Source organism: Desmodus rotundus, chromosome 7 (assembly GCF_022682495.2).
Source record: "Desmodus rotundus isolate HL8 chromosome 7, HLdesRot8A.1, whole genome shotgun sequence".
Lineage (NCBI taxonomy): Eukaryota > Metazoa > Chordata > Mammalia > Chiroptera > Phyllostomidae > Desmodus > Desmodus rotundus.
Window position 1 is genome coordinate 127,552,001 of NC_071393.1, and position 13,257 is coordinate 127,565,257.

The 13,257-nt window shown below is 53.5% G+C and overlaps 1 protein-coding gene across 2 annotated transcripts in view; it reads right to left on the bottom strand.

Moving 5' to 3' along the window:
- Positions 1-13,257, bottom strand: part of NRDE2 (NRDE-2, necessary for RNA interference, domain containing) — a 37,655-nt gene that overhangs the window by 8,290 nt on the left and 16,108 nt on the right. For both annotated transcript variants that reach the window (XR_008427287.2, XM_024567633.4), the window contains exons 8-12: positions 12,298-12,418; positions 8,091-8,266; positions 5,893-6,279; positions 4,252-5,180; positions 3,434-3,572 (exon numbers count right to left, since the gene is read on the bottom strand). Coding sequence is in view for 1 of the 2 variants with exons in the window: in XM_024567633.4 (XP_024423401.2) it covers positions 3,434-3,572; positions 4,252-5,180; positions 5,893-6,279; positions 8,091-8,266; positions 12,298-12,418 (1,752 nt within the window). In the remaining variant the exon portion in view is untranslated. The remainder of the gene's footprint in view (positions 1-3,433; positions 3,573-4,251; positions 5,181-5,892; positions 6,280-8,090; positions 8,267-12,297; positions 12,419-13,257) is intronic.

The following is a 13,257-nucleotide window of genomic DNA, read 5'->3' on the forward strand; positions in this document are numbered from 1 at the left end:
GCACGACAAAATACTTCACTGTCGCCTCCTACAACTCGGACCAAACAAGACTTTCCCCGTTTCTTCAAGAAGAAAGGAGGGCTGTGCTGCTGCGCATTCCCAACCACCGTGTCTGTGGGACTCCCAGACAACCCTGGAACCCGGGTGAGAACCGCTCTCCGCGACGATGGGCGGGCCACCAGGAGTCACCTGCACTGTGTCAGGTGCGGGAAGAAGGGTTCCAGGCCAGGTGAAAGCTTGCCGGTGCCCGCTGGTTTGCTCCATTCAGATTTCGTACTCTAAGTCACGGCCTGGGTGTCCCTCTTCCCTCAGTACAGCAGAGCCGCAAATGCAAAGCAAGTTCTCGAGCTCCACCCCGGCCCTCTACATCCTCCTTCCACACCTTCTAAATGTCCTTGCCCTAACAAACCCCAACTCCTTGTAAAAATCCCAAGTCAGGGCTGAAATCTAACAGTGGGTGACTCCCATGCACCCGGTGACCCCACGGGATCGTGACTGGGTAAGAATGTGTCCCCCACGCAGATCGGGAATGTCTCGGGGCACTAACAGGGACCAGGCACATAACTGAAGCCACAGCTACCGAAGGGGCAGAGCTGCTGGTTTCCGTCTCCATCCACAGAAGCCTCCGATGCTGCCAATGACGGTCTCCAGAACTAAGCCTCACACGCAGCGCACAAAGGACTCGGGCAACAAGACCCCCGTGCACAGACGACATAGTCCATGGCACATGCAGTGGGCCAGCTGCCCAGACCCGAGCTGGGTGCAATCCCCTCCTGGCACGGGTGGGCGGGGGGCCGGGAGGGACCTGGGGAGAGGGACAAGGGAAGTGTGGAGTGGGAGCTGCCCGCCTGCCTCCGACGACAGCACGCAAGTTGCAGCTCTCGGTTCGGAGAAGCTGTCTGGGGCCTACTCATCACGTGTGTGGCATTTCCGCACCTCCTCATCTGTGCGCCTCCTCCGCACAGGGGAGCATCGTCTCCAGGAAAATGAGAAGCCTGAAGGTCTTCCAGCTTGTGCGAACTGAGATTCTCTTAAGCATAAACGAATCTGAGTGACTGTGAGCTTATACAGTTTTTTTTTTAAAAGTCATGTGACAAAATTGGTATCAAACTCTCCCCAAATAAAAGCTACATTTCTAGAACACTTTATCAGAGTCCTCCTAAGAGCGGGCTGGCCCCTCTCCACTGAAAAGGGGAACTAAAGAGGGTTCTTCCCTTTCCACCAGCTCTTGTACACGGTAGCCTTTCAATACATTCTCACTTCGGCCAGCTGCCAACCAAGTGGAAAGAAATTACACTCGAGAAAATAAAATCCAGTGATTCCAAGTTAAAAATGCCACTGTTCCCTTTCCGTGTATTAAGACTTCTCTCATCAGGCCCATGGAATCAGCTAACTGGTTTGTACACTTAAATTTATCTCCTTATTGTGTAGGCAGATGACCAAACTGAAGAACTCTAATTATCTTGAAAATAACTGTAATTTTAGCCAAAACAACAAAAATAGTTTGCCTGCAAGTGTTAGTGGGTATGCAGAAAGTCCCCCTCAAAAAACAGACTTTAAACTAGGTTTCAATCTTAGTAGAAAATTTTAACTGTTTGTCCAAGTCCTCTTCTCCCCCATAGGCTCCACGACCGACAGTAAGTTCTAATTTCTTCGCTCTTGCGGGGGCGTGGAAAACAAGCGAATGTGCCCGCATGGACGTGAACAGGCAGGGAAGTGCGCACACGCAGGCCGGGAGGCACGGGTGCACACAAACCAGCGGCCCTCCTCCACGGGCCTCTCCCTGTCACCACGCCTGCCCAGCGGCTCCTCCTCCTGCGCCTCCCAGCACTCACTCGCAGCCGACACCTAGCATTCTGGCCCAATGTGGTTTTCTGGCTGTGTTTATCAAAGCTCCAGGAGCCCACAGAGATGCCTTGGGAGCTGCTGGGGGAGTCGCGGCTGTAACTAATCTTTGCTCCACTGCCAAACTCTCCCAAAGACTGAAATTCCCTACGGGCCCAGTCTTTTCTTCCAAGTCCACAAGGACTTTTCCGTCTACAGTCCAACCAAACCTGGCTCAGCAGATTCTCAGTAAAAATACCGCAAGTTTGCGCCTCACCTTATCTGTCTCTACTCATGAAAGACCGGAGAAATTAAACCGGCAAATTCTCAAGCTCTCCCTTTTTAAATCTGAAGGTCTTTTATCTGCTTAGAAAAACACACAGAACAGCAGCGCTAGAGACATCAGGAAGCCTCTCATCTCCCCTTTGCGGGGAGGCCCAGCGACAGGAGCGGAGGTTCGCCTGGAACCCCATCCTCCTGATGGCTGCCCACACTGCCACCTCCGACTGACAGGCCCCGAGCACGCCACAAACACCACGCCAGCATGTGGACTTCTGGAGGCTTCCATTTCACACAAGAGAGTCAAAACATAAAATCTGAGCTTTAGGGTCTGCAGGATAAATGTTAAAAACACATAGACTGTTGCTGTAATCCATCTTGATGCCAATGTCTGCCCCAGGATGTGCCCATCGATCCTGGGTCTGCCGATGAGCTGCTGGCCTGAGACCGGACATCCTCCCCCAGTGCCCAGGCCCGTCAGAGGTCAGGGGTCTAAGAAGCAGGGGAGGCCCACCCCCGTCCTCGCCCCTTTCTCTCCTGCATCTCTTCACACCCGCTCGGCCATGTCCACTGGGAACGTTCCCATTCGCTGACTGACTTGTGAGAATTTGCTCTATGGGACTACGCAGAGCTATCCACGGTTTATGCATAAGGCAGACCGCCGCAGACTTCTGAAGGGACGATACTGACTGGCGGTCACCTGGGTATGACTGAGCAGCCTTCGGCCAACACGACACTCGAGTGGCCCAGAAGGCTGTTTCGAAGAAAGCACGCAGCGTGGCCGCAGCGTGGCCGCAGCGCTGCAGCAAACGAGGCCCCTCCCAACGCCCAGCCTTTAACAGAGGGAGAGCCGACTTTCAGCCCGCGTGCACACGCGAGCAGAATCAAACGGTGTCTCACCATATTCATCCACAATGTCCTTCTAAGTGAAAACAAAGTTGCTTTGGAAATATCTACCTTAAAACCCACGTTCTGGACAGATCTTATCTTTGAATAACAGATCAGGGCCTGGGAACTCATGAGCAGTGGCCAAGAATTTAAGTCTCTTTCAAACGAAAGCTCTTAGACCATTTCCAAGTTGTCAACTCAACAAAGTCAACTCAGACAAACCCATGTCAACACCAAACCGCCCAGCAACTACTCCTCCCTGTCATCCTACCCAACCCGGACCCCTTCCCAAGTCCTGGGAGACCTGACATTACCTGCCTGCAAGAAGGTGTGAGGGTGAAGGAGGTGACCCCCCCCAGCTTGCCTTACAGTGGCTACTGGACACCCGCACTTTCTCACTCAGAGTTCTGCACACACACACAAACTCTACATATTTTCTTACCAAAAAATTCAAATACATCCTCCACAGTAAGGGGCAGTGGCTCCCGTGGTCACTCCGGGTCGCATTTTCAAACAGGGCTCTGATCCGGTGCGTCAAGCCGGTCTCAGGAATTGTGGCGTGGACCTCTCTGCCATCTACCCTGCAAGACGAAGGCTCGTGTAACCGAGACAAGTTCTCACGCCAGCATCGCAGGAGGCAGACGTGTGTGAGTGCTAACGGACGTCAGTCACAACTGGGTCAGGGCTCCTCGGGCAGGGCTGTCTCTCAGGTCTGTGGGTGCTGGGGGTATGGAGCAGAGGCACAATGGGGCCACTCCGAGGCCGGAGGGAGGCAGTGTCCTGGGTTCTGTGGGTTCTACACCATGGGGAGTCTGCCTACAAGTCACACACCAAGTCCTCGCTTCTCGGGAACCTAGTAGAGAGGTTAAGTGACTTGTCCAAGGTCACAAAGCTAGTAAATGGAAGAGCTGGGGTTTGAACCCAGAATCCAACTCCAGAGCCTGTGCCCTTACGCATCATGCTTTCACTACAGCATCTCAGACACCTGAAGGCCTGAGAGCCGCCACCCACGCACCGTAAGCAGCGTTTGGGATGGCACAGGCTCGGCCCAGGAGGACAGCACAAAGCCTCTGCCGTGAGACGCGCTACTTGCAGGTCCTGCACTCCTCTTCCGACGTGCTACCTGTCAAACCTGAAACACCCACCTAGGTGTGCCAGGCACGGGCCCGTATTCGCCTCTACTCCTGAGGCTTCGGGGAGGGGACGCAGCAAGCTTCCCACAGAGGCTGCGGACACGGGAACAAGGTGATCTGTAGTTACCTCTGAACCGTCTCCACCAGTCTTTTCCTCACTTTCTCAGCTTCAATCGCAAACAACCATGGCTCCAAGGGTTCTGCATTCCTGGCGATCGCATCGAAGAATCTTCTGGTCTTACTGGCATTGTGGGACTGGTTCTGAATCTGTACATATGACCTCCAAAGAACCTGGTTGCCCGGATACAACTTCAGGGCCTCCGAGAGCGCCTGCCGCAGAGGAGCCAGGGGGTAGACGCTGACTTTCGTGTGGAACCTGAGCAGGCTCGTGTGCATCAGTGTGACAGCCTCGAGAGCACTGCCCACGCTCCCTGCGCTGGCGCTGTCCTCCGGGCCCGGGCCTTCTGGGGCAACGGAGCCCTTCAGTTCCGCAAACACCTGCTCGTATATCCGCACAGCGGCATCGATCCCTACAGTCAAATACTGGAAGAGCATGAAGCATTTAACCACACTAACGAGGCGGCTAAGGGAATTGGTGGCAGGTGGATCGGGGACACGGTTCTCACCCAAACAGTCCTGCAGTGCATGTTCATAAGCCTTCCGAGCTTTCAGAATGTGGACGGCTGGGACTTGCCCGGCATAGGGCCCATAGGGACTGTTCTCGGCCAGCCTGGTTAATATGTGAAGAGCTCGGGCTGTGGCAGCCCCTCTCGGGTCAGGCGCCAGCTCCAGCTCCAGCTCAGCATAAAGCAGACTGAGCTCACAGACCTCATGGTCCTTCAGTTCTCCGCTCCCTGCTATGCTGAGTGCCGTATCAAAAACTTTTCTCGCATCCTCTGTGTTGCCGAGCAACCATTCCAGATGTGCATACTGCTTCCAGAGGCAAAAATTGTTGCGGTTTTCTGGCTCCTTAAGGAGATTCTTGGCTAATTTTTTGCAGTTCTTTCCTTGTGACTTTAACCTCTTCTTGTTTTTAGTGTGAAGACACCAAATGACCTAGAGGTAGAAAGAAAAGAATGACTCCAAGTGCCCCTTGAACTGAAAGCAGCCCCGCTGAGCTCAGAAAGCCACAGAAGGCATTCATGCCTCCTCCCCTAGTCCCACATTTGGTTAAGCACCAGGGCTCTCTGAACCGGGAGAGAAAGCAGGGTTTTACCGAGGCCACAGGAATCCCAAAATGAACACACCCAGGTTTTTCATCTGAAACCTCTACAAACAAGGCTTCAATACTCTAAATGTTCTTGAAAAAGAGGTGGCCACCCAGTTTTATCAGACAACACTATTTTAATAATACAATCTGTAGTTCAAGTGTCAGAACTTTGGGTGCTAAGATTCAATTCCACCCGTGGCCCACAGAGGGCAGAAGAGTCCATCCTTGGCAAATTTCTAGCAGATACATAGATAAAAAGAGGAGGGTACATAGCTTATTTTATCTATTTTAATAAGCCCCTAAATCCTCTAACCTTAATTAAGCTTGGCTCTTAACATTAACAGCTCATGTAATCACAGGAATCTGGCAACACAAGAATCAACACAGGAAACAGCTCCTGTGTTCCTCTTCACTATGGCTCCTCAGAAGGGGCAGCCACACGCCAGGTGCCTTTAGGGTCCCTGAGCAAGGAGGTGCTATGGCCCAGGACGCTGAAGAACACCAAGCACCTGCGATTCCATTCAGAAACACAGAGGGGGAGGGGGCAGCTGGAGTTACCTTTGCGATCTCGTACCGTAACCAGGAAAAGCAGAGCTGAGACCGCTCCCTGCCGGAGAACAGCGGCATCACCAGGTGGAAGATGTTGCGGACGAATTCCTCGCCCTCTCGCTTGTGACCTCTGGTCCAGCGCCAGCAGCCCAAGTGGTCTGTGCGGCCGACACAGCTCACGCCGGAAAACGAAAGGTTGAGAAAAGTCAATGGCTTTTCGTCATAAAGTCCGGGATCAAAGATGCTGTTCTCATCCATGGCCAGGTAAAGGCAGGAGGTGGGAAGGCTGAAGCCAGAAGGCACGCCCAGGAACTGCAGAAAGGCTGCGATCAGCTGGAACTGAAGATCTTGGCTGGAGAGTCGGATCAGAGACTGTCCAATATCATCAAACAACACCTGCAATAAAGACGAAATAAAGTGACCTGTTTGGAGCTCAGGTTATTTGTTTACTGAAGCAAACAAACAAAAATGCCTTCACGATTTTCCCCGTAATTCTTTTTATATGAATGTATAATGATTCAGCATTATGTAATTTTAAACAGATAAGAGCTAAGTTGTCTGCAAGATGCAGACAAGCCAGGCCTCACCAGGCAGCTGTGGGGGCTGCAGGGTGAGTGTGGGGGCCCTGCGACGCTGTCAGGGGGCTCACACTTCTGGGGTTCTCGGAAGGAGGGAGGTCGGTGAGCTGGCTGAAGCTAACAAGTTTCAAAGTATCCTGTCGGACTCACGGAAAGTCTAGAATCATATTCACTTCTGAAAGCACACACAATTGCTTTGTAGCTACAAGTGTAAATTTTTTTTTTAAGACAGAGAAAAGAACTTTTTTTGTGGTTTCTTTGCACAAAATTGCTTCAGGAAATGAAAAATATGCTCAGAAATAGAGCAGCAGCAGCAGCAAGGTAAGAAGGAGCTGCAGGAGCAGGGGACCGGGTTCAGAGCACTCCAAGCGCCTCACACCAACCGTGGGCACTCCAGCGGTTCTGGGTAACAACTTTAAAGTGCAAGCCCCGGAAGCTACCCTCTGTCTCAAAGTCTGCTCATCTGATAGGTCTTTGTGGCTCCCAGCAGAGAGGGACCACCTGGGATTCAACTAATCGAAACCATCAATTAATCAGAAATCTTTCCCAGGCTTTGCGTAGAGAAAAAGCTAAGTGACAAGAAACTGCTCACAGCAGCAGTTTGCTCCAGAAATGAGCTTCCGGGAAACTGCCAAGATTCTGAGCCTTGAGAATGGACTTCTGGAAGGGCGACGAATTCTGTAAAACCCTTAGACACCACAGAAAGACCCCAGTCCTCCCTGAACACTCCAGCTTCGGGCAGGAACGGGAGCTCCCACCAGACTCACCTCCTAACATCCGCCCACCCAGCACTGGTGACTCAGCAGGGCAGCAAACAGGCAACCGTCTCCACCCTGGAGAGCCACGTGTGGGGAGGCTCACAGACGACAAACCGGGCAGAGCTAACAGGCCTCGCTACTGTAAAACCCTCAGCCTATACCCACACCACACTGCGTGCCGGGCAATGGAACTCTTATCTTGTGACACCGGGTCAATTCCAGGTATCGAACAGAATCTTTTCACTTATTTTAATGTAAAACTCCCAGGGCTGCTGGCACTCGTGCAGCAGGGACCGAGTCACATGGTAACAGTAAGTAAGATAAGCAAGGAAGGGAAAGGCCCGGTGCCACCGGCTGCAAATGCTCGTCCCTTCTCCAGCAAGACAAGCTGTCTGCGCCCTGCCCCCCTGCAGCCCCTACATCCAGTCCGTCTCGTCGTGTGGAGTCGAACCTATCCGTTCCATTTCTGGAGACGGAAGAGCAGGGTGGGGAAAGTGGACAGTTAAAGAACCCAGGACAGTGGCTCCGTGCTTTTAAACCCGGATCCCTCCAGCTTCCATACGAAAAAGTAACTGAACCACCTGGAGGACAGTCGCCAGAGGGGTGACCATGAGAGCTCCCCCAGAGTCCAGGGGCAGGAACTGTATCTGGTCAAGCGCCTCTACGCTCCCACATCACCCGCAGCCAATGAAATCCCTCCCCGGTTTTCAGTAAGAGGAACGTTTCCACAGGCAGGGGCCAGGCCAGCACCTCCTACGCCAGGCAGGTGCTCAGAGAGCCCACCCACCTTCTTCTGGGCACCCGAACCCCAGTGGGCGTGGGGCGCAGGGGGAGGCTGCACGGCTGGCACCCCTCCCAGGGGCGTACTTGCCTGTCTCTCTGGGTCCTCACAGTCGTCCTCGGTTTGCTTCTTGGTCTTATCGGGGCGCCACGGCCGCCAGTGCCTCTGGTCCCGGGCCCGCTCCAGGGCCAGCCAGATCTGCCACCTGGGCAGAGTCTTATCTCCGATTTCCTGGTCATCGTCTTCCGGTTCATCGTCGTCATCGTCTAGACAGGAAAAAACCCAGCTCTCCATCAACGCCCAATCAACCTGCGGGCCGGCTGCTGTGGTGGGCACCCGGGATGGCGAGAGGAGGAAGACCCGGAGCGGCCCAGCCTTCCGGAGTCCTCGGTGGCACGGAGGGACTCTAATCACAGTCAAGGTCCTGGGAAAAACCGACAGCTTGGCCAATGGAGTCGAGTGCTTCCCAGCACTACCACACTAATCACAGGGAGCGACACGCGCGGCTAGGGGACCACACTGCTCTAGAATTGGCTAAATGATATTTAACGACACCACAGGTTCAGATTTTCTTAAGGCATCAGAACTTTCAGCCAGTGGCCTTATGATTACGACCTATTCTCACTTCTTAAAAAGAAAAGGGCAATTCAAGATTTCCTCTATTGATATACTTTATCCTTCAGTGATACACTTTATTTCACTTTGTTTCCTAACTCTGAACACGCAGAATGGAAAAGGAGAAAAGTCTGGGTCACCTGTGAAGTTCTGTATTTAAAAATAAACAGGGTGTGTAAAATGGTAGGGCCACTCGGGAAAGTCTGGCAGTTTCTTGTAGAAACTAAGCACGAACTACACGCAAGACCCAGTGCCCACGGCAGCCGCACCCCCGACGGCCAAGGACAGGCAGTGGCACAGACGGGCTGCGGCGCAGCTGCCCCCGGAACGCTGCTGAGCGGTAACCACAGACCCACCACCGACACAAGCGCCAGTGTGGACCAACCTCAGGGGAGTTCTGGTAAGTGGAAGAAGCCAAGCTTAAAAGGTCACACAGCAAACGAGTGTGGGCACAGAGTGGAGAAGCCGGAGTCTGGTGCACGGGTGGGGGGGTGGCGAACGGTGCCGCCGGGGTAGAAACCGGCACAGAGGTCCCTCAGAGAGAGGGGCGCAGAGCCACCGCGACCCAGCAACGCCACTTCCAGTCTATGCCCTGAAGAGTGAACTCAGGGACTCAACACAGGTGCTTGTTCAACCACGTTCACAGCTGCATTTCTCACAACCGCCAGAAGGTGAAGCAGCCCAGCGTCACTGACAGGTGACAGGATAAACAGTGGGACGCCCACCGACAGTGTGCCACTGTTCAGCCTTAAAAAGGAAGGAAATGCTGGCACAAGCTACACACTGGATGAACCCTGAAGTGAAATGAGCCACCAAAATCAACAGAGATCTACAACCCCCCTTCTGCGAGGTCCCTGCAGCAGTCGACCGCGGAGACGAGCGCAGAGGGTGCTTGCGGGGGCTGGGAGGGCAGAGGGGCCGAGTTTCAGTCACAGCCAGTGGAAAATGAGGGGGGCAGACCAGACGGGAGGATGGTGCCACAACAGCAGGAGCGCGGTTACTGTCACTGAGCTGTCACTTAGAAATGGTTGAAGTGTCACATTTTATGAATATTTTACAATAGAAAACAGCTTTAAAAACGTTCCATGACATGACACATTTGTAGAACACGTGTGACATAACAGGGATGGGGGACAGATTAGGGCTGAAACGGCACAGCCCGAGGGAGCCGCACGGTGGCGGAACACGGCTGTGTGCAGACAGCGGCGGTGGCTGCACACAGCTACACACGAGACAAAACTGTGCGGTGTCTGACAGGGAGGAGCACACGTGGTCTGAGCAACCTCGGCAGGTTTCCCCAGTGCCGTGCCCTGGCCGGGACACCGCGCCGCAGTGCTGCCTGGGGGTGGGGGGCAGGGGGCCCCCGTGTATCTCTTTCCAACTTATTATGAATCTGTAAGTATTTTAAAGTAAACCAGTAACAAACAAAACACCCAAAGAATTTAAATAAGTGATAAGTGTATTAGCATTTTAAACTCACTATTCTAACACTCCTCTGAATTTCTCAAAGAAAACTAAAGTTTAATTGTCACCTTCTTCTAGCAACCTACATGGAAAGTAATCCTTTAATCATGCTGAAAGTTCTTAGCATTAGAGAAATGGCTCCAGTGCGTCCTGTGTCAGACCTAGCTGAGTGTACTACACTAGAAATTTACAAGACTGTGTGGCTTGAAACTGACACACACGTAACAATTACAGACTAACAGAAGTGACACAGTACGAGAAGAAAGAAGCTGCGACGCTATCAAGGAACACCTCGGAACCCACGATAAATCCCAACTCTCTCTAAGTGCCAACCTTGTGAGGAAGGACAAGAGAACTTGGAAACAAAAGCTGTTACCAACTCGTTTTCTGGAAACAAGAAACTGGCAACTTGCTTCCCATCCTGGTGTTCTGGAGGCCACCCACCACGTCCGGTGGGAAGAAACACATCACCTTCAGAAGACTCTGTGACGGCAACGCCTGGAAAGCTTGCAGGGGCTACACGCAGCATCACACGTCCCTAACGTGACATTAGACACCAAGGCTGCGGTCCCCGTATCACCTGGCTGAGAAAACCAACCCGCCTCCGACGATGAGCACCGTGGGACCTCTGCGCCCTCGTCAGAGACGCCACGCTGACTCCGCCTCTGGGCACTGCCACGAGCACTCCACATGCCCACAGAGGTCCAACGTGGGGACTACAGAACGTGAGCACCGTGCCCTCCAAGAGCTTCACTCATTCACACAAATAAAAGCCCTGAAAACAGACAGCTGTGCTGAGTCGGTCACTCCAAGGAAGCAGAGGCACTACCAGAAAGACCTGCTCCTTTTGGGCCCTTCGTGTGGCTGTGCAGATGCAGCAGAGGCAGCAGCCGAAGTGCGACACTTCCTGCTCTGCCTGCAGGTTCTGGTTCTTCACGTGCGGAACCACCAGGGAGCCTGAACCGCAGCTCCGGGTCCGGGAGGCTGAACACACTCACAGCCCACGTGGGGCCCAGCCGTCACCGGACAGCACCGCCCAGAGCATGGTCCCCGACACCTCAAGGGCCGGGTCCAAGTGGTGGCAGATGGGCCGCCGGCCCGGGGCTGCACGGGCCACACAGACCACAGCCAGCCCAGTTCCCATGTCTTGGATGAAGGAGCCGCCGTGGCCTGGCAAGGTGACAGACCTGGGACAAGAGGCTGGCCGAGCCTGGGTGAGGGGCCAGTGTCCGGGTGCCCACCACTGCCCTCCCTCCCGCGCACTGCCGCTGGAACGGGGCGAGGGCAGCCGTTCCGCACCCTCGCACACCTGCGCTGGCCGACGCGGCAGCCCTTAGTCTGTGGCCCTGGGGCCCTCGAAAGCGGCGAGTCTGCTCAGACATGCCGAGCGTGGAAAATACACACCAGATTCCAAAGAGTTCGTGGGGAAAAAAAGGCAAAATACCTCATTAGTTCAATATTGATTAGACGTTGAAATACTGATGTTTTGATATGCCAGATCAAACAAACTACATTATCAAAATTAACTTGTTTTCTTTCTGCTTGTTTATCGTGGCTTCTAGAAAGTGTGAGGCTACCCACGTGCATGAATTACATTTCTCTCGGGCAGTGCTGCTGGAAAGGGTAAAGGCTGGTTAATAATTATTCAATCGTATTCCTTAGAAAGCAAGTATTTTCCAAAGGACCTGGCCATTGCCGACAAAAGTAAAAGCCTCCTAAATACACGCTGAAGTGGGGACGGGGTGGGAGGGTTCCACAAGATCAGTTCTTCAGAAGCAGCCTCCACAAGGAAAAGTAAAATGTCTCCTCTGGGCAAAACTCAAACCCTCACAGCATTACGTAATGAGGACGCTTCAGAGGTTCTCACAGGGGTGTCCAACCTCGTGGCATCTTGGGCCCCCATTAAATACACTGCAACACGCAACCACAAAAGAATCTCATAATGTTTTAAGCAAATGTACAATTTCGTGCTGGGCCATATTCACAGCATCCTGGGCCGCATGCGGCCGCAGGCTGGACGCCCCTAAAGGGAAAGGAGCAGTTTATTCTCCCAGGACATCTACTTAGTGTGCTTTCGACACTTTGACGTTTGTACGACGTCCTCAAGCTACTGATAAACGGCTTATCTGTATAAACAAATGCTTCTGAAAATGTAAAAACAATTCCAGAAGAACTCACACGCACGCTGAGGCGTGTGGGTGTGAGCGTGATCACTTACCTGGAGTGATGACCACCCAGCCGCCGCGCTCCTGCTGGTGCATCCATGCTCTCCAGCCTCGGGCGCCCTTCTCCCCGGCCCGGGGCTCTCCACTGTCCCAAAAGGGCTCAAAGAATTCTACCTGTTCAGATTTAAAACGCGGAGGTTACTCTCCTTGCACAAACCCGCTGAGTCACTGGGCAAAGTGCGTGCTGACTGGCAGGAGCGGGGCCGATCCTTGCAACCTCGCCTGTCATCAGTCCCCGAAGTCGGTCGACGACTCATACCCCAAACGGAAAATGTAATCACCTCGTGTGGGAGGCCACCTCCACGGCAGTCCCCACCCCTCTCCTCCTCCTGCCTCGTGGGATTCCCACCCGTGAGTGTGGGCTGGACCTAGAATATGGCAAAGGAGTGACGGGATGACACTTCCAGGCCGGGTTACAAAGCCTGGCCCAGGTAAGGGAGAAGCGCAGGAGCAGAGCGACTTCCCAGTGCCAGCCTGGCAGGCCAGTCTCACGGGAAACGGGCACTGCCAGGCCCCCGTTACCTGAAGTCCTGTTGCTTTTAAGACCTTTTCAGGAAAAGGGGGTTGAAGGTTTCAACAGGACAGACCCTGAGATTTGAGGATGCAGCCACATCTCAACTAACTGTCCCTAACACCTGGCACAGTGCCCCACACCTGGCGGGGACGCCGTAAGTGCTTGCTGGCACAGAGCTAAAGATGGCTGGCGCCCCACGAATAAAAAGGCCTGCATGTGAAAGCCTGGCCCCGCTTCGCTGACCTGGACGTCACCAGCTCTGCGGTCTAGTTCCGTGGCAACAAAATTCCACATGGAACAGAACGTGAACAGGGCAAGGAACAGGAAAGGGATCACGTTAGCAGCCAACAACAATGACTTTAAAGGAGAGCCAATAACTTGCTCAATGAGCGCTTTTGTAAGAAACCCTTCAAAGAGGATGAGCAGGCTTCCGGCGGGC